This window comes from Parus major, chromosome 1, assembly GCF_001522545.3.
Source record: "Parus major isolate Abel chromosome 1, Parus_major1.1, whole genome shotgun sequence".
In the NCBI taxonomy this organism is placed as follows: Eukaryota; Metazoa; Chordata; class Aves; order Passeriformes; family Paridae; genus Parus; species Parus major.
Genome location: NC_031768.1, coordinates 87,376,652 through 87,397,163, shown reverse-complemented (window position 1 = coordinate 87,397,163; position 20,512 = coordinate 87,376,652). Strand labels below are relative to the sequence as shown.

The window sequence follows — 20,512 nt, the reverse complement described above, 5'->3', positions numbered from 1 at the left end:
AAAAAATACCAGAAAGAAATAGTAGAGACAGCACTGAGCCATAAGGCAACCTGCCACTGCATCAGGGATGGACGCAGGTGACAAATGGACACACAGTACCAAGCCTGAGCACGGCAGGCTGGCCAGAACAGGTCGTGCCAACTCTGGACAGATATCTGAAGGGTCTGAGTCTGTTCTTCAGCAGGGCTCCTGCAAGCTCCTGTGTTAAAGAACCAGGCTGCTCCGAGCTTTGCCATGCCAGGATATTTGAGTCTTGTGTGTACATTTGTGAGCATCTTTAGGAGAGTCAACAGGTTTTTCACATGTTTGGTCGTGATGTCGGTGTGTGTTTGGAGGATCAGCACGGGGATGGGGTTGTGTTAAGGCTTACTGTCACCAGGGGGTCGTGGTGTGGGAGGAGGGCACTGCAGGCAGCGGTGTCACAGCTGGGGTGTGTGTGTGAGATGCTGCGCCACTGCGTGTCATCGGCCATGCACACGCCGAACCCCCCCGGCTTTTGTCCCTTTCATGTACATGGGGCTTTATGTCAGAGATTATCCAGGCTCCTGTCACACTCCAGCCTTTTCATCTCTAGCTCTCACAGGACTTGTACAAATCATCTGCGCAAACCTTGCTCAGTGATCCCTCACACTCTCATCCCAAGAAACCCCCTGTACCGACATGGTGGAGCAGCACAAGTCAGTGTTCAGCTTGTCTCGCTCTCTGTGCTTCTTTTCCTGCTTTCTCACCTGAGAGTAGCAGAGGGTAGAAAGCTCTGGAAGGGGCTACATCAGGCACACAGGCTCTCTCTGACCTTTTCAAATCCTGACGAATGTGTTTAGTATAATTGGGAAGCACAAAACAGAGGAGAAATTTCAACCAGGGAAAGGTCAGCTAAAGGGTGAAAATCCAAATGACGCAAACACTGAAAATCCCCCTGAAGAGTAAAACTACAGAAGGCAGCAAAAGGAGTGAGAAATATGAGAGAGGACAAGGAGCAGGATTTTGTAGGGACCAAGGAAACCTTGGAAGATGTGGTGTGGGGAGTCAGGAAAGCCATCGAGATGATGGGAACAGGGAGCTCAAGGGCTGATGTCACTTGTACCTCGCTCTGATGTGATATAAATGGGGTGGCTTGTTTGGTTTCCTTTTCTAAGGAAAGCTAATGTAAAATTACATGGAAATTTGAGGGGAGAGATGGAATCAGGGGTTACTGGCTGTTATTTCTGTCTGGCAGTGATCACGTACAGATCATTTACACCCATGAGTCCTGAGCCCAGGCAGGCCACTGCTACTGGTTTTACTGTTGTTTCCTAAGAGAAGAGAGACCCATGTTGTTGCCTTGCTACCTGCAGAATCCTGTCTGTCTGTCTGTTAGTTGCCATGGATTTGACAAAATGACCAGATTCTAAAAGGTACATAAGCTCCAAAAAATTGTATGAAAACCAGCAGCCTGACAGAGGAAAGAGATGCCTATGCTGGAACAGAGCCTGTAGCCATGCTGCTGGGCAAAGCCCCACAGGTCAGAGCAGTCCATCCAGCAGGCCAAAAGAATTGAGCAGAAAATATTGGGAAAGCTGTGTTATTTTAGAAACATAACAAAAAGCTATGAGCTATGTAATGTTAGAGAGTGGGGGAGCCCTGTGATGTAGGAGAAATTGCCCCTCACAGATGTGGCAAGCTGTGGAAAGGATGCCAAGAGACCCCAGCTGAAGGTATGGTAGTGGAAAGTACAGAACATACAGGAAAGAAGTCCACAGGGAAGCCAGTTTCCTCTGCCCTATTGCTCACCAAACAAGGGGTTAATAAGCTTTGGAATATCAGAGACATCCCAGAAGACTAGAAGAGAACTGTGCCCTGTGAATATTTGTAAAGAGCAAACAGAAGACCTGAAAAATTCTAGGCAAAGCAACAAAGAGCTGATATGAGATTTTCCAGTTAATGCCAATCAGCCTGGTTTGGAGGAAACTGATCTTGCTGCATAAACTTGTTTTGTTCTTGTCAGTCTTTGATGTGACTACAGGTTTGTTTGGGAAAGGTGATGGCTTAGATCTATCCAGGCTTCTGGAAGTGTTAATTTCCCAAAGCATGCTGATAAGAAAAAAAAAGTGTTATGCAACATTAACAGAGCAGGAGGTTAAGTGAGCTGGTTAACTCCATTTAACGCCCTGTAAACACAAAGGAGGTCATCCCTGGAAGCCCACCATTGAGTGGCAGTGTTTCTTACGTGGATGCCCAGGAATGAGTCCCGGGTCAGGTATGACTCACCATTTTATTCAGTGCTTGGTGAGCAGATATAGTTCATTCTGACACAGTTTACTGAGGGCACAAATATTGTTACAGTGTTAAAAATAATGAGGATAGGACAGGACAGAGTGACCTGCCCCTTTTATTAAGGTGGTCATTCTCATAAAACTTCTTATAAGACGGTTGAGAGCAAATTGTACAGCTAAGAACAAGAAAAAAATGCCTGTGTCTACAGGAAACAACTTCCAGTCCTGAAAAGAGGTGCTCTGGAAAAGATGTGGGGATTATAACAGGCAGAAAACTGAACACAGACTCAGTGGTCCAGGCTGCAGCAATGAATCTGAAGTGATCCCTGTCTGTGTAAAGACAGAAGTAAGGATGGGAAGCGAGGAGACGATTAAACCTATCTCTGTGTCTGAGTAACTCTCATGCTGGAAAACTGCACAGTGCTTTATGCTCCATATTTTAAAAATAACTTTGAATCAAAGGTGATCTGAAGACTGGAGATCTCAGTAATTTAAAGAGGTCAACCTGTTTAATATATCAAAAAGCAGAATGAGACATGACTTGCTTGCAGTATCACTTTTTTCCTGGAGAAAAGTCTACCAAATATTCTGGCAGAGAATAACAAGAGCCAGTCACTGGAGAGTGATTAATCACAGAAACAAACTACCTAGTGAAGTGCAAGATCCTCTCTCTTCTGGAGTCTTTGAATCACAACCAGAGGCCTGTCTGGCAGACAGTTCCTGGTCTGCAAAATCCTGAGGGCTTTGAGAGCAGATCAGAGGAAGAATCATCATGCAGTTACCCTCAAGCCGCTGGTACTGGGCTGACTTTAGGTGTAACCCCTGTGTGCATTAGCCCAGTAGAAACTAAAGGGTTAAAAGCCTTCTGTATCATATTGGTGTCCAAGAGAGCCATACCAGCCTCCTTTGTCCTTACAGTGTTTTTGTCTCAGAGTCCGTGTTACACACAGTTGTGAAAAATCATCTCATGAGATGTGACTCTGCTATGTTTGGAGAAGGACTGGTGAAAAAAAAAGTCTTCAGTGTTTTGACAAGTTATTTGGATTCTGTGGTGGTGAAGAAAGGAACAACCTAGAATGAGCCCGTACAGCTCTACAGCTTTAAAGTGGGACAGTGAGCACAGAGGAAAGAAAGTGGATCTATAGCACAAAGAGAATGGAGGTTTCTTTCTGTAAAGATCAGAGCGAGATCAGAAGAGAGGGATGATGCTAGGGGGTGGGTACAGCTAGGATCAGAAATCCCAAACATTCAGAAATAACAACACAGAACGTCTCCATGTCACAAGATTTATCTTAAAATTATGAAATGTCGTACAGACTTGCTTTCATCTGCACTCTTCGCCTCCTACTTTCAGCTCTTTTGGTTACATGAAAATCACATTTCACAGTTTCCCTGTGACCATAAAGATAGGTGTTTGCTTTGTGAGGAAAGCAAAAGCACGGAAGTTACTGATTCCAGGAGGCTGGAATTTAATTTCAGCACACAGCATTCCAAGCTAGGGATGAGGCCAAAGTTTTGTTACGTTGTGGAGATGTTACCCATAACTTTTGCACTCATGAAGATGATGACCCTCTCATTTGGAGAGTGAAGGATCTGAGTCATTCAAAGGACCTTCTGGTCTTTGCCCTTGGTGCAGGATAAAAAAGGAGCAGACAAAAACATGGGGACACAGGACATAGGAACTGAGGCTGAAGTGGAGAAGACAGAGAGAGCATCATGTAGCTAGGATGCTCGGGCTGCCAGGCTTTATCTAACTAATAATGAAAGGCAGCAAGCGTGTCAGAGAGTGTGAGAGAAACAGATCGATAGAGAGATAAAACTGAGATGGAAGGAGCCGGCAAGGGGGTGGGGAAGAGAGTAATAAAACACTACAAATCAGCAGGGTTACGTTTGAACCTGATTTGAATGCACCCTGCACTGGTGTAAGTGAAGACAGCAGGTGTGAGGCTGTGGTGAATCAGGCCTAAATACAGAAACAGAGAGGGGAAAAGCAGAGAGAAGATGTTGCCCTTGTCAATATTGTCCTGTAACCTGCCCTCACAGCTCTCAGCCAACCTTACCTGCCCTGCCTCTCCTTTCATCCTGCTGTGTGGAGAAGCCCAAATATTGCTGGCTCTGAGAATACAGACTGACAGATTTTCCTGCTTCCCTGGGTCACCATGATCTTCTTGAAGAAATGCCTGTTGGGTAAAATGTGTCTTGGTCTCATTTTACCTGACCTGAACATAGGAAACGCTCCCAGGGTAGCTTCCAACAATGCCCTGAGCCACTGGGTGTCAGGCACTTTCCTAGGAGAGCTCATTGACTGTGCCCATGCTCAGTTATCTATGGAAGATGATCAGAGAAGATCCTTTGCTCAGTTTCAGATTTTTGAGGCAAAAGAGACTGTGACATCTCAAAGCATCAGAGCACATAAATGAAAATGTGCCCTACTGTCGCTGCCCGCTCGGCCCTTTTTGCCTCGGCCAGCTGTGGCCGATGTCAGCGGCAGGAGTGGGGAACCAGGCAAGCACTGCGAGGCTCAACCTGGAACCTCCAGAGCTCCTCTGCGCTCTGGCGTTGTGGCTCACAGGGCGACACGGGTTGTGGCGAAGGGAGAAAGAGTGCTCAGGCACTCTCGATTTCCCAGGAACAAGTTTATTCCAACAGGTACAGGGCTGGGATCACAGGGGAGAGGTCTGAGCCGAGACCCTGGGCACCCTCGCGCACCAGGTTTTAAGGACTGTGGGCGGCTCATATGGTGACCAATGGGACAACAGCAACGGAGGAGTTATGGGGGGGGATTACAATATGCAGGACCAATGGTAAGGACCCGGGGGAGGGAAAGCAACTGTACAATCAATGGGGCGTCGAGGAAGGGATGATAGGCAAGGAAAGAACTGGAACAAAAGGTGGGGTTCACATAGATTGATAGGGCTTAGGGGCAGGATTGGGGTGATGGATGGGGAACAATCTAGAAAAATGGGAAGGGTTTACAATGATGGGCAACTGGGGACAAACCATTCTTTATGACAGGGGAGCAACTGGGGTAAACCACCTCTGAACTTAATAAAACCAAACAAATGGGCGGCAACACCCTACAAGAGTAGGACTGAGGGTTTGGGTGCCTTCCCCTCTCAGGGCACACGTTTGCTTCTCTGGCCCAGCACTCAGAGCTGTTTTGCTCCTTATGCTTGGAACTAGTTTTAAGTGATGTCCACCTAATCTTTATGGCACGATCATTAACATTAGAAGTTCATTTTTTCCCATTGACCATCACTGTCCACACGGTTCCATCCTTCTGTCAGTAGCCTCGGTGAGGAGACCAAACACTAAAGGAGCCTCAGGGACTGAAGAGGATGACCCTGAGAAGGAGTAGTGACAATCCATACAGCTGTACAAATAAGCTTGGGAGACAACGATCCAACTCCCCAAGGCAGCCACGGGTTGTATTTTCTAGCTGTGAAATTGTGTTTGGAGCAGAACTGTACCCCAAAGGAGCCTTCTCTGTGACTCAGCCACAGCAGCTGTGTGACAAAAACTAGAGTCAAAGCAAGAAAAGAGAGTTGTTGATACTGGCAAGTAAAACCTTAACAAACATAGACTTTACCCAGATGAAGATTTCAAGATGTCACACTAATTTCAAGATGTTATGCTTGCAGAAAACTGGCAAAGCACAAGTCAGCTGCCTTTAATATGTGCTAAAGTGATCCAGCTGAAGACCAAATTTCTTGCTGGCAATCATGTGCAAACTTGCTCTGATAGCTCTATGATTTTAACATACTAAAACCATGCTACCTGCATAGACTGTATTAGGCTCCCATCAAATTGTTGCCTCTTTTTCTGCCATGGAAAATCATTGTGGATTTCTGAAGGAGACAGCCATAAGGAAATTGGAAACTCTTGGCCAAACAGCTTAATATTGCTTATTGAAATGCACACTGATTGCTCTCCTCCTCACAACTCACCTCTGCCTATCAGGTGATTTATACAAGATGAGAAAAGCTCTGAAGGTTTGGGGTTTTTTTTCCCCCAAATGACCCCCACTTTTTATTCTCTCTCACCTGGCACAGGGAACCGTGCCCTCAGCAATGACCGCATTGCTGTAACTCATACACCCACGAAGAGATACTTAAGGTGCACTATAAACATTTCTATCCTTGTGGAGCGTTTAAACTATCTTTTTATGGCCATACCCTGCCTGCATCAGGGATGCATTTCTTGACAAGTGCGATGGTTAATGATTCAGCAGATAGTAAAGTCATTTTTTTGTAAAAATTAATGCAGTAGAGGAAGAGAGGCATGCAGGGATTTAAGAAATGCACAGCTTAAATACATAAGTACGGTGCTTTGCAACATAAGATTTTTTACATTTACATATCCCCAAAACACTGCCCAAAATAGTGAGATCTTAATGGTGTGAAAGCAAAAATCAGAGCGATGTGTGGGCACACACAAGGTATTCCATGCACCTCTTTTAATTCTGGTGTGGCGATTATAGAATAGATCATTGAGATGTGAGAAACACCACGCCATATAGTAGTGCATCTGTTTTCTCACCAGCTATTTCAACATTAATCATTGAATCACAGAACAGTTTGGGTTGGAAGGGACCTTAAAAATCATCTTATTCCAACACCCCTGCTGGAGGCAGTGATATGTGCTATTAGACCACGTTGCTCAGAGCTCCATCAATCCTGGCCTTGAACATTTCCAGGCGTACGGATGAAGAGTAGATATTCACCAGACTGGCAAGACCCATAAATACGTGGATATTCACCTGGCATCGACTGCCGTGTTGGGACACATCTCACGATGGCTGAGCAGCTTTGGGGAGTTTTGACAGAGGACGGGTCATGAAAAATAAGAGAACAGTGAGCACACTGCTGGTGAGCAGGGCAGGGCATGAAAAAAGTGCAGAACGGAGTTAAGAGCTGGCTGGTGCCGGTGACCAGCAGGGCCAAGCCTGGGCCTGTGTCCAGTGACCGGTGACCGGCCGGTGGCCGCTGTCTGCCTGGGCGGAGGCTGCGCTCCAGGCACACCGGAGCCTGGGCTGGCCCGGGCACATGAGCGCCGCCGCGGCAGGGTGACAAGGGTGGCCGGGAATGGCCGGGAATGGCCGGGAATGGCCTAGGATGGCCGGGAATGGCCTGGGATGGCCGGAGGATGCGGCGGATGGAGGGGACGGCCGCGGCTCGGACGCGGCCCCGCAGCGCTCAGCCCCGCCATCGGGGGGCGCCCCGGCGGCGGGACTGCGCCGCCGCGCGCCGCCCGGCCCGACCAATGGGGAAGCGGTGGGGGCGGGACGAGCCGCCGGCTCCGCCAATGGGCGGCGTGTGCGCGTCACACGCGGAAGCGGCGGCTGTGCGCCGGCGGTGTCGGGCGGTGCGCGGGGCCGGCCGGGAGCGGCAGGGCCGGGGCTGCGGGGGGCGAGCGAGCGGCCGGGCCGGGCCGGGCCCCGCCATGGCGGCCGAGGGGAAGGTGACGGGCCAGAGCCAGGAGCAGTTCCTGCTGCTGGCCAAGGCGGCCCGCGGCGCCGCGCTCGCCAGCCTGATCCACCAGGTGCTGGAGGCCCCGGGCATCTACGTGTTCGGGGAGCTGCTGGACATGCCCGCCGTCCGCGAGGTGAGACCCGCCCGGCCCCGCGGCCCCGCCGGGCCCTGCCCGCGGCCCGGCGGCGCCGCCTGACCCTGTGTCCCCGCAGCTGGCCGACAGCGAGTTCTCCCCCGTGTTCCGCCTCCTCACCATCTTCGCCTACGGCACCTACGCGGACTACCTGGGTGAGGCGGGGCGGGGTCCCGAGCCCCCCGGCCCGGTGTGGGGATCCCGCGGGGCCGAGACGCGGGGCGCAGAGGGCCTCCCCCCTCCGACAGCCCCCACGTGCAGCCAGGGCTGAGCCCCCGGCCCCACACACGCCTGGCTGTGCTGTGGGCCCCAGACTAGCGGGGTACCTGGCTGTAATTAAGGCTGCCGTTTGTCTCCTGCCGAAGACGGTTTTGAGGGGAAAGACTTAAATATGCATTGGGATGTGCAGACCAGCATAAATAACACATGGGACAGCTATAAAGGCTGAGTTGAGGGTGGCGGGAAGAAAGGCTGCTCAGAAAAGGTCTTTTGAGCTGAGAATTGATGGGGTTGGCTTGGCAAGACGAAGCACCACTTGGGGGATTGGTGTGCAGACGTTTTAAGAGACGGGTGTGGTACAGATGCTTCTGTGTGGAACTGGGAAATGAGGCATAAATTCTAATATCCCATTCTCTCTCCCCTGACAACAGCTGAAGCAGCAAACCTCCCCCCCTTGACAGAGGCCCAGAAGAACAAACTGAGGCACCTGTCAGTCGTCACTCTGGCTGCCAAGATCAAGGTAGGGGCCCTGTTTTTCCCCGGGTTCTCTTCCCACTGGGATTATCTCGTGCTAGTTACCATCATGTTTCCACAGTGCATCCCCTACTCAGTGCTGCTGGAGCAGTTACAGCTGAAGAATGTCCGGCAGCTGGAGGACCTGGTGATTGAGGCTGTGTATGCAGATGTGCTTCGAGGGAGCTTGGATCAACGGAACCAGCGCCTGGAGGTGGATTACAGCATTGGGAGGGACATCCGGAGGGAGGAGCTTAGCACCATCACCCGCACATTGCAGGAGTGGTGAGGAGGAAGCCCCCAGAACTAACACCCAAAAAAGGTTGCAGGAGTGGCTGGTGGCTTCCCTGGATCCTTTGTGTGTCACTAAGGGTGGGTGGTGGTTGGGAGGTGACCTACTCAATCCCCTGTCCCATACTCCATTGGAAAGTAATTTTCCAAAAATCATTTTCCAAATTCCCCTGTTTGTGGCTGGAAGGGTGATGGGAACACAGAAGCCTTTGCACAGCACTGGCTGCTGGCAGGAGGCTTCCTGAGGGTTTGTCTGTAGTTCTTAACCCAGCATGGCTTTGTTACTTGTCCCCCTCCCACATAATAACATAATTCCCTGCATTTTTATATCAGACTCCTGTCCCTGTATCTTCCCTGCCTGGCACAGCTGTCACCTCACAGTGTTTTTGGCCTCTGGAGTTAAAATTTGCTGTCTTTCACATTTCTCTCTATGCTGTGCCAATTCCCTGGCCTGTTCAGTTGTTGGTCTCCTCTCCAGGTGCCAGGGCTGCGAGGTTGTCCTGTCGGGCATCGAGGAGCAGGTCAGCAGGGCCAACCAGCACAAAGAGCAACAGCTGGCCCTGAAGCAGCAGATCGAGAGTGAGGTGAGTGGGTGCAGCAGGGAGCAGCCAGGGCTCCTTGCCTTGAAACAATTAGAACCAGTACCCTGTGGTTGTTACAGTCTTTGCTGAAGTGAGGCATTGCCTTTTCCCTAGGCCAGACCCCCCAGGGACTCGTGCCTGAAGAGTCCTAAATCAGCTTAATACTCCTCTGCAGTACAGGGGCCTGGACAGATGTTGGCTCTTTTCCTTGATGTGAGCTTGCAGCTCTTAGGTCCAGGGCTTCCTTTAGAAACAAATTTTTAAAAAACCAAGAGAGAAACTAAAAAAACCCGTAGCCAAAAAAAATCCCAGCTTTTAGTTCTTACTTTGTTGCTGTTGCAGGTGGCAAACCTGAAGAAGACTATTAAAGTGACAACAGCAGCCGCTGCAGCAGCCACATCCCAAGACCCAGAGCAGCACCTCACGGAGCTCAGGGAGCCAGCCCCTGGCACCAACCAGCGCCAGGCGAGCAAGAAAACCTCCAAAGCCAAAGGGTGAGCAGTGTGGGAGTGTCCATGCACTTTTCCCTGTGCACTTAGGAAGGGAGTGAGATATGAACCCAAGTGTCCACTTGGAACTTTTATTTTTCTTTTTTTTTCCCTGTGCCCACAGGCTCCGGGGCAGCGCGAAGATTTGGTCTAAATCAAACTAGTTGGATCTCCCTTCACAACTGGGAGGGTGAGAGGAAGAGATTTGGGGGATGGAGGGGGTAGCAGGGGTCCCAAGTGTGATGCTTCTGAGCTCTTCTCTGAGATCCATCTTTCCAACTAACTCTCCTGCATGTTTGTTCTCTTTTCCTTTCTTCTTTATCGACGTTTCAGGCAGTGTCTCCCTCCTTTTCATCACAGCATTTCACACTCTGAGCTTCAGGTTGTACGCATTGCTGTTTCCCCAGCCGCTCAAGCCCCCGTTGCCACGGCCACGTCTTTCTCTCTCTCTCTCCCTCTCTCCCTGTCTTTTGACAGGTCAATTTTAGGAGCCATAAAGGTGTGACAGTCACCTTGGCACCCCCAGGGCATCACAGAATCTTGGAAAGAGGGTGCTGGTGCTCAGCAGTCGTTTTGGCTCTATGAGACCCCTGGGATACTTTGCTCCAGGACACCGTCTTTGATTGTTTAATCTTTGTTTTGCTAGGTGGGAGGGTAGTTTTTGAAGGGGTTCTTTTAAAAAATATATAAATATATTATAAATATATATAAAACAATAAAAATATAGATCTATGGACATATCTATACAAACCTGTGCTCCTGTGAATGGTGTCTCTTTGCCTTGTATGCTGATTCTGGAGGTTCCAAAATAAGCTGTAATATTAAGAGCTCCTGTCCCATTTTAGGGTGGAATATCCTCAAAATACTAGGTTCCCTTTTCAGAGGTAGTGCCACAGTATCTCTATTGGGATGATAGTATGTAAAATGGAAATTAATCATAAATCTTATCTAAATTGTTTGTGTGGTTGATTTGCCCCTAGACCCTTCAAAAGGTGATTTTCAGGTAGTCTCACAGGAAGGTGCAGAGAGTGTGGAAAAAGTCCTTATTTGCGTCAATACAGTGTGTCCCGTGATCCTGGACAGAATGGAAAGTGATGTGGGGACTTGCCTGACAGGTGAAGGTAAGAGTCAGTGCCCACATGTGTGAGTTCTCACAGATAGATGCTGCACAAGCTGTTCTCGGGTGCTGGTGGTGTCTGGTTGGGAAAAAAAAAATCCAAATCACTGAAAGTGATTCCTGTGAGATGCCCAGGAAAAAAAGTAACTCGGATTCTTCAAAGGATGGCTCCTCGAGGCTGGCTTGGAGCCGAGTCAGACGGATGTCAGTGTCACACTGCCTCTCCACGACGTGTAGCTGATGTAAATGTAAATTGACACCGTGACTCCCACCCCCGCTTGGTTCTGTGCCTTATGCCAAGACTAAAATTTGATTCCCTGAACCTGTGTTTCTGTGTGTGAGCAAACCATGGAAAAAATTACCCAGTGAAGGAAAGCTGGGAGCTTTGACTCTATGGGGCCTTGTTGGGTTCACTGGCTGGGGGTGGGTTTTCTCCGGGGTCAGCTCCCTGTGCAGACAGGTGAGAGTTGGAGCTGAGGCAATGTAGGTGTGAGCAAGTCTTGTGAAGGGGGTGGGGAGGTGGGTGAGTCTGAACCTGTTTTGATGGTAGCAAGGTGCCATCTCAGATCTCAGGCCGCACAAAATGCACATTTAATGCCATATTGTGGCTTTGCTAATTCCACACTGCTGTAATACTGTCTGTGGCAAAGCCCTGTCACCTGAACCCACAAACTCCTAAAACTTGCAAGCAGCTTGCTTTGTTCCTCTGTGTGTGGTCACAGGGCTGGGTACACCAGCTGGCTCTGCTGGGGCCAGGCATATGCCAGCTGTCCTGGGGTGACGGCTCTCGCCAGCTGCCGTCTCCCAAGAGCTCAGGCAGCCCCACACCTTCCCCCCTTCTGCTGCACCTGGCATCGAGCACCTTGGCTGTGCTTGCCTGGCACAGAAGTGCCAGGTAGGAGAGTTTTGGTAGGAAGTCTTCCAGGTGGGAGACACAAATCTGGCTGCATGTGTGGGGATAGCTGGGCCAGGATTGTGTACACCCACCTAGACAGACCTGACGAATTTGCAGCCATAGGGAGCCTACCTGATGAATCCTGCTCTTCATAAGTTGTTGGGAGGGATTGTGACAAAGCTTCCAGCTTTTGTTTAAATGACCTGAGCCTTCCTCCTCCTGTGTCACATCAACTTCATCTGTCTCTGTCAGGGAGGAGAGGCACTGCACTTGCTGCCTTTGTGATTGTCTGCAAGAAACAGTTACATCCGTGTGTATCAGATCTTCAGCTCCCCGGGAAGGGCTAGTCTGGGACCCAGGTGCCAACAGGAGAGGAGATGCCTGTCAAGCACCTGCCAGATGTCTGGCACCTCACACCCTTTGAAAGATTTGCTGCTTGCAAAGCCATTGGGGTGTGATGAGAAAGACTGAGGAGAATGGGCTTGGGATGGAGCAGAACAGCCGGACAAAGCACGTGTCCCAACAGCCACTGGCTGACGTCCAGCAGGAGCTGGGCTGGAGCAGTGTCACCTCCAGGGAGAGCTGAAGTTAGCAGTAATGGAGCAGGATATTTGTGTCCCACAAGAACCTGCTGCTGCTTAGGAAGAGCAGCTGTAACAATTCTTTGCCCCAAGTGAATCAGCTCCTTCCTGGTCTGTTGGGCTTTGCTATCTTTAACCAGACTGTGTCTATTAGATGCAAAGGGTCTGTTTCAATGCCCTGAATCCACAGTTTAAACAGGCTGCAGATCCCAGGAGTGGAGTTGGAAGCCAGCACTGAGTTCCAGGCTGGCTGTGTATGATAGCTGGTGTGTGATAGCCCTGTGCAGCAGAGGCCGGGCAGAGCACTGCCTGAGCTTTGTGCCACACACTGCCATCAGCCTTGGGAGCACAAACGCCCCACCCAGATGCCAGCAGCCAGTGTGTGGGGATGGGGGGGGCTTGCCACTCCAGCCCCAGGCTGTGCTGAGTTCCCAGACTTGTATCCTTACGGCTCAGTCACAGCTGGCCCGGGTTGGGCTGTCCTCCTGCCGTAACTTTTTTACGTGACATCCGGCTCACCCCCTTCTCCCGGGGTCAGTTCATCCCTCTGGTAGCAACGTTTGCCAAGAAAAGCCATAAATAGGCTTTGCTCCCCCTTCCCATTTGCCTGCCTCTCAAGGCTGGCTGTGTTACGGATTTTAGGAGAGTTTTGGAATTAAACAGAGCTCTGAAAGTCTTCCATTTTGTTTACTTTTCAAAGGGAGCACCTTTTAAGACCTCCATTAAGAAAAGGAAAGCTGGAGGTAGCACATAAAATTACTTCAGACCTTTGGTAGGACTGAAAAATAAATGAGAGGGTTGCAGTGCAGAATGAAAGTATTGCTGCAAATTGCCTTGCTAGATGGCAAACAGAGGGCAGGAGCATAGGTTTGCCTTTGCCCTTCACCTGAAAACCACACGTTTATTTTTCACGGCTCACTTCAGCCGTGACTCTGAATTTCAGTTGGAAAAGATGTGAAAATTAATTAATTAGTTAACATTTATAAATCACTTTGAAGATGGCAAGAGTGAGCTAAGTACTGAGCATTATTATAAGTTTTCATTTTTAAATGTCTTTATGTTGAGAAACCCATTTTTTTCTGAAGAAAAAAACTTAGAAAACAGACCCTGAGTAGAAGAGAACAGAAATACCTGGACACATTAAGCCCTGCAAAGGAGTCAGGTTTAGGGGGCTGTAGAAAAGAGGGTACAGAGAAATGTCCATCCCAAAATGAGGAGCAGGAGATCTGCCATCCCCAGCACAGAAAGTCTGACAGCTCTTGTGCAGTGATTCATTGCAACCCCACATGGGGCTTTCATATTGGCTCAGAAAGGGGAGGAGGTAGAACAAGAATAGAGCAATTCAAGAATTGCTCTATCACTGATGTCCAACTTTTGCCAGCCACTTCCAGCTGCTCCATGCCAAGAGGTAACCAGGGGTTGGGGTTAATGATGGTAATTATTGCATTCTTGGGGGACAATTTCTTCTGGGAGCTTGCTGCTCTGCTTCTTGAGGGTTGTGAAGGTGCTGGGCAGCTGCTGCCAGCAGCTTGGCCTCTGCCATAGTGCCCATCTGTACCTGGAGAGTGGGGAGAAGTGTCACAGGCGGGCAGATGCCCTGCAGGACTTCTCTAAGGTTCTCCTCATCCTCCACTGCTCTGTGCCTAGGTACCTCTGGAGTCAGAGATGGTCTTTGTGTGCTCAAAAGGAGTCAATATTTTATTTACTGGGGTTGCTGAGGCTTCCCTTGCCTCTGTTCTCCAAAGGAGGCCTTTGGCAGGGTGGTTTGCTTCCTGATGAATGGCTGGGCTGGTGTGTACCCAAGTGCTGTTGCACATTACCGAGTCTCCTTTGCACCACCGACAATCTCTGGACAGCAGGTTTCCTCAGGCCTGTCTGGGGGGAGCAGCCCTGCCCCTGCCCAGCAGCAGGACTTGTGCCCACCACCTCCATCCTCCTGCAAGCTCCTGGTGCCAGCTGAGGAGCGGTGCTGCAGAGGCCGAGGTGATGCCAGCCAGATTGCATCTGCTGGTCTGCAGGGTGATCATGCTGCTGTGTGGTCCCCCAAAGCTCCATGCAGGGAGGCCTTGCCTCTGCTCCACCAGTGGCTCAGTGCTCCTCTGGAGGCCCTTTGTGCCAGTTGGGTGCCCACAGTCTGGTCTGTTGGGAGAGATGGCATGGATGATGTGTGTCCCCCTCTGCTGCCCCTGGGGGACACAGGGCTTTGTACAAAGAGCCCCTGACAGCAGCCACTGAGGGCTGTGCCTGCTGCTTGCCACGGCTGGACCATCCTTCCTGGGATGAGGCCCTGGCTCTGCAGGATTCTGATGCAGAGCTAGGTAGAGTAGTCAGAAGAATGTCACAGTTCATGTCAGCTGCTGCAAATGCATTTCTCAGATCTCTGACATCCTTCTTGTCTCCTTTGTATGCCCTGGAATAGCTCATTTTCCTTCTATGACCCCTTTCCCTTTTTGCCATCCTCTCCATGGGAGTCTGTCTGTGTTCCCCCCTGCAGGGCTCTTCTTTCCTCATCCTTTTTCCTAGTACTAGTCACTGCTTAGCTGAAATACTCATATAAAAACCAGCTGTTTTTGCTACTGGTTCCACAGGCAGCCCATCTTTTTGGGTGTTTTTCTTTCATCTTTTGCAGTTTTCCAGGAACGTCCCTCTTGGTCCAGTATGGAACTAGGGCTGGACTATTGTCTGCCTCCTCTGCTGGTGGCAGGCTCTTCCGCTGCCAAGGAAAGGAGTTCATTTGCAAAAATTCTTTGTGCAGTGTGCAATTATATTCCTGTTGTGATGAATTCAATAGGCAGCAAAATGTCAGCTGGATTTGAGAGCTGTGACCCCTTTACAGTAACAGGAATGCTCAGAATTCCTGTAGCAGTTGTGCACATGTTAAAAACTACCCTGCACTCTCCTGTTCTGAGGACAAGTAAAGCTCCAGCCCCTTCAGATCAGGAGAAAATGTTTCTGGGAATGCTTTGCCTGTATCTGCCTCTCAAGTATTTAGCACCAGTTTCAGGATATGGGAAGATGGATGATCTCTTTGGTGGGAGAAAAAGCAAGGAGGCTCCTGGTGACTGTGATCTCTTACCACTATGGTCTCAATCCCTTGCAAAATCTTCTCAGGTGCCAACCCCAAACTGGTTAATTTTATTGTCCCCACAAGTCCCCTTGGCAGGATGCCCCAGAACCCAACTGCTGTAGTGGTTGAAGTTTTTTTTAATTTCCAGCTTAAATGAATTCACAGCTAGTTTACATTCTCTTGTGTCTGTGCCAGCGTGGCTCTAGCTGAAGCCGTACTTCCTCCCTGGTGTTTATTTCCCTAGAGTACAGACTTCACTTTGCTTAACTAACCAAATCAGCCCCTTCGTGCACCCTGAGCTCTCTGTACTCTCTTACTTGCTCTTCAAATAGAGTGCAAAAGTGCACTTCAAATTAAGCTTTCTTGGCTAGAAATGAGCACAATTCTCTTCCACAGGTGAAGTCTGATCAGCATCTCTCACAGGCACAGTAACACACACCTACAGCTACCAGAAATGCCTCCTGGATTGCATGACTTCTCTGGTGATCCAGAGTATTTCTTCTTCTTCTCTGATGGTTATAGAAACTCCAGTCTATAGCTAAAATCTTGATTTTAGGTCCTATGCTCCTCTTCCCTTTCACTTTGTGCTATAAACTTTAGCCCTTTTGCTGTTACTGACATCTTCAAGGCCACCTACATCCTCCTATGTGATAACCTCATCCAATTTGGCAATGCTGCTGGGTTTTATTTATTTAATCAAGCATTTATTCTTTTGCAATCTTTGTTCTCCTTTTCTGTCATTAGTAAGGGATGGAAATTGTGAGGCTAGTGTCAAACCTTCCAGCTTACCTCTGGACATTACATCACCAGCAGTTGGATATAGGTAGTGTCTGTTCTATTTTCCTTCCTTTTATTACCTTTTCTCCCACGCTAAGTTTGTATTAAGTGCCCTCAGGATTTAAAAAGCCATCCAGATGTGAGGAGATAGTGGAAGTAATAATAAGCCAAGTGAAGTTTCCCCATGGGAACAGTTTTAGAAGGGTTGTCTTTAAAAAGGAAAATTCCCAGGAGGGAAAAAAATCTCAGTTACATTTGAGACAGGGCTGAAAAATAAAATCAAGTCCATTTCTTAGAGTGTTATGAAAAGTAAAAAAAAATGTTGCAAATCAAACAATTTTAAGTTATACACTGTATTGAGATTTATTTTAAATCCTTTTGTTCTCCAGCACTGGAGTCAGTGCCTGTAGGATTTTACATTCCAGCCCCATGGCAGTGCCTGTTTGTTCCCCAAACAAACCATTGTGCCCAGAGAGCACAATGTTTCCTGCAGCTCTTTGTGGTCCCACCTTCTTTGAAGCCCTTGTTCAGCCACAAGGTCTCTTCTTGCCCTTCCCACCTTTCCCTTCAGTCTAGCCCTGTGCCAGTCTGTTTCCCTCTCCCTACTCACAGATTTTTGAAGCCCAAAGGGGCTGGTATGATCACATTGCTTGGTTTCTCAAGTGGCCAAGAACTCCCTCACCCCATTCCTGTGCCCATTCCCCAAATTCTCTCTGGCACACCCCATGGGGTTTGGAGTAGGGAGAGCTGGGAAACAGAGGTGTGCTCTACTGCTCTCACACAAGGTCTGCATTCATTCCCAGTTCCATCGTGAGGTCGCTGTAGGTTTTAGGCTGGGCTGAAGAGCCCTCTACTGTCAGAAGCTTCGTTCCCGTTTAGGTAACGCCAGTCTGTGCTCCAGTGGAGTGAACTCAACTTGAGTTCATGTTAACCTGTGTTTCCAGGCTTCAAGTCATCCTTGTTTCATCCTTTCTTGAGTCTTCTTTGGCTATCTTTCAGTGCCCAATGCCCAGATTTCCCACAGCTGGTTCACTACTCTGATGTACCAAATTGATCAGAGGGATGGGGCACCACTCCTACAAAGGAAGGCTGAAAAAATTAAAAAGAATTTTGATTGTTCAGTCTGGAGAAGAGAAGGTTTTGGGGTGATCTAACTGCAGCCTTCCAGTACCTGAAGAGAGCCTACAAGAAAGACGGAGAGAGACTCTTTACAAGAGCATGTAGTGAGGAGAAGGGGGATGGCTTCAAACTGAAAGAGAGCAGGTTTATGCTGGATATTAGGATAAAATTCTTCACTGTGACAATGGTGAGGCACTGGCACAGGTTGCCCAGAGAAGCTGTGGGTGCCCCACCCCTGGCAGTGTTCAAGACCAGGTTCAATGGAGCTCTTAGGAAGCTGGTCTAGTGGAAGGTGTCCCTGCCTATGGCAGGGGGGTGAAACTAGATGATCTTTAAGGTCTCCAATCCAAACCATTCTGTGATTCTTCAAAGGGGAGAGTTTTTACCTCTGCTCTTGGTGAACACAGGCTAATGCATCCCAGTGGAACCCATCTGCACAGAGAAAGAATTAAGCAAGTACCATTGATTTCCTTGGTTGTCTTCCAATCCCAATTCCTTTTGGAGTTCTCCATCTTGAAAGAGCACAGACTATGCTTATGTCTCTGGGTGAATGTCTTTTCTGCATTCAGTACAGCCAAAAATACCTACTGTTTATAAATAAACACACCAATAGTTACTGACTGTTCAGTACATCTCATCTTTTTCCAACATTTATTACTTTCATTGTTCTTTGTATCCTCTGAAAGCTTCATCAGCACTGGTTTAATACCTTCCTTCAGATCATTAATCAAGTTACTAATGAGCATTAGTTTCACAACAACATCCTACTGGAAATAATTTCATATTCTACAGTCTTTTTTCCCCCTCATTACTTGAAATCTATCAGTGAACTAAAATTTATAATATTGGCCCTTTTGTTGTTTTAATAATTACTACCTTATTTTACATCAGAACATAGTCTCGTGTGGCCAGATAGAATGTCTCATGCTGTTGTAACCTCTGACTCTGGGTTGCTGTAGTGCCTTTGTTAACACAACCCATAATTTAATCAGAAATTATCACAGTTGTTGGACAGCAACAATTTTGAGAAGTGAGGTCACATATTATAAACACGAAGGCACAAATATTCATTTTTAAATTTAATGCATTTCACATCTCTTGATTTAATGTCATTTTCCCTGTTTTACAGGTGTGGGTATCATCTGATTTTTTTATTTACAAGTATTGGCACCAGGTTAACTTTCCCAGACTTCTTTCTCCCCAGTATTCTACAATTCCCCCGGTATTTTACAATACTTCAAAAAGTACAGTGAAAGATGCACAGACCTCCAGGGTTAGCCACAAAAAATATCTAAGGACAAAGTTCCCACTAGGCCTAATGGGTTTCATTTTCATGATATATTTTCAATTATGGAAAACTGAATATACAATAAACAAAACCATCTAAGTTTCTGGTTGTGTGTAGATTGGTCCATTCTCATCCAAGGTTACACTATCCATCTTCCTATTAGAGTTTCCAGTCTCTCTCCACCTTGTTTTACTCACCTCCCCTTCTCTCTGTCTCTTTAAAGTGTGTCAGGCCCCTGTGTCTCACTTCAGGTGCCCTACTTGCTCCGTAGGAAGATCCAGGAGCATCACTGAACTGCACTGATTTGGTGCTTCAATTCACACAATTTGAAGGTGACAGCTAAGGGAGAAGGAGCCAGAAGGGATCCTGTCTCCCTTGGATGGATGACTTGGAACCGCACCTTGCCCAGTTGAAATAAATACTGTTTGATTTTTATGTTGAGAACATCCAACTTTCTCCATCCTTCTGGCACAGCTGTCAGAGACACTTCAGAAATGGAAGAGTCTCATCCCAGCCCTTCCCCTGCACTGATACAGGAGGTACATTGCTTTTAAGCAGAAACCATTTCACTTGAAACTGAAACTAATATGAAAAAATTAACCCCAGAGTAGGTGTGTTCCCTTCTTTGGAAAAAGAAAATCCTGCTTTCTGAACTCAGAAGTGTCAGCCTGGGAGAAGCAAAAGGGTCGCCCTCTCAATATACTTTGCTTACTTCCTGGTTTGGGATCTCTAAAACCCTCCCCCAGGCTCCTGTCTTAACACAAAAGTCTCCTCTCACTGAACTTCTGTTGCATATTCCCATACCACCAGTGCCTTGCTGCCCCTGGAGAAGGCTGAGACCTTGGGAATGACTGTACAGCAGGTAACAAGGCTCAGGTAAATCACCCTCCCACTGTGGACGGAAGAGCACGCAAGGGTCCTACCTAAATCTGTAAGCAGGACAGCACCCAACAGGGAGCAAAGGTTGAACCCAGATAAAAGGATTTGGGATTAGATCAAGATTAGGAAATCCATGCCCAAAGAGGAATGGATCCTCACGATCAAAGGTCAATGTTAATCCCCACCAACACCATGGCCACCTTCCTGTTCTCCATCTCAGACATCACCCCAAAGCCTGGCCAGGACCTGGTGGCTGGTTACTGCCACCATCTCCATGCTGTGAGCACCTTTCTGAGCTCAGCTGGTTCTTCACTGGATGGAAGCACCAGGTGCCACATCTTTCACTCAAGACTGCCAGAGATGAGGGCTGCTGTTGTTGCAGTCCCCTGTTTCACAGTCTGACAACCCCAAGATTACTTCCACAAAACCTCTCCCAAGCCCTGCTTTTTTCTGTGTAGCTCCTCCCTCAGCTTTGCTCTCTTCAGGGCTTGCCTTGACTATGACACCTCCAGAAAGTCACTCCACTGCCAGGGACAGCAGGCTGCTGTCTTTGAAGTCCCTTCCAAACCAAACTCTTCTGTGACTCCTACTGGGGTTTGCCATGGGACAAAACAGCACGGGGAAGTGGGCACAGAGCTTGCCATCAGCCACGTCTCTGTTCTGCACTTCCTTGAAGGGTGTAACACATACAAACTCTGCCCTGAGCTTCTAGAGGGTGGATGCTGTGTCATTTTTTCAGGGCAGGACAGTGAGTCCCCAGCAAGGTGTGTCTCTCTGTTAGTGCCCACATGTACAACTGAGGGATACGCCACAAGATCCCAGCACACCACTTCCAAGTCAT

The 20,512-nt window shown here is 48.5% G+C and overlaps 1 protein-coding gene across 2 annotated transcripts; it reads left to right on the top strand.

The window, feature by feature from the left end:
* Window positions 1-7,614: 7,614 nt before the first annotated feature.
* COPS7A (COP9 signalosome subunit 7A) lies at window positions 7,615-10,904 on the top strand. Of its 2 annotated transcripts, XM_015639255.2 has the most exons (8): window positions 7,617-7,856; window positions 7,936-8,011; window positions 8,507-8,595; window positions 8,671-8,873; window positions 9,358-9,463; window positions 9,803-9,954; window positions 10,073-10,138; window positions 10,282-10,901. In XM_015639255.2, exons 1-7 carry the CDS (start codon window positions 7,695-7,697, stop codon window positions 10,110-10,112), a joined length of 828 nt encoding a protein of 275 aa, XP_015494741.1. In that variant the 5' UTR covers window positions 7,617-7,694; the 3' UTR covers window positions 10,113-10,138; window positions 10,282-10,901. The 2 variants fall into 2 exon arrangements, with proteins under 2 accessions (XP_015494732.1, XP_015494741.1); XM_015639246.1 differs by having other exon boundaries at window positions 7,615-7,856; window positions 10,073-10,904.
* Window positions 10,905-20,512: the final 9,608 nt, after the last annotated feature.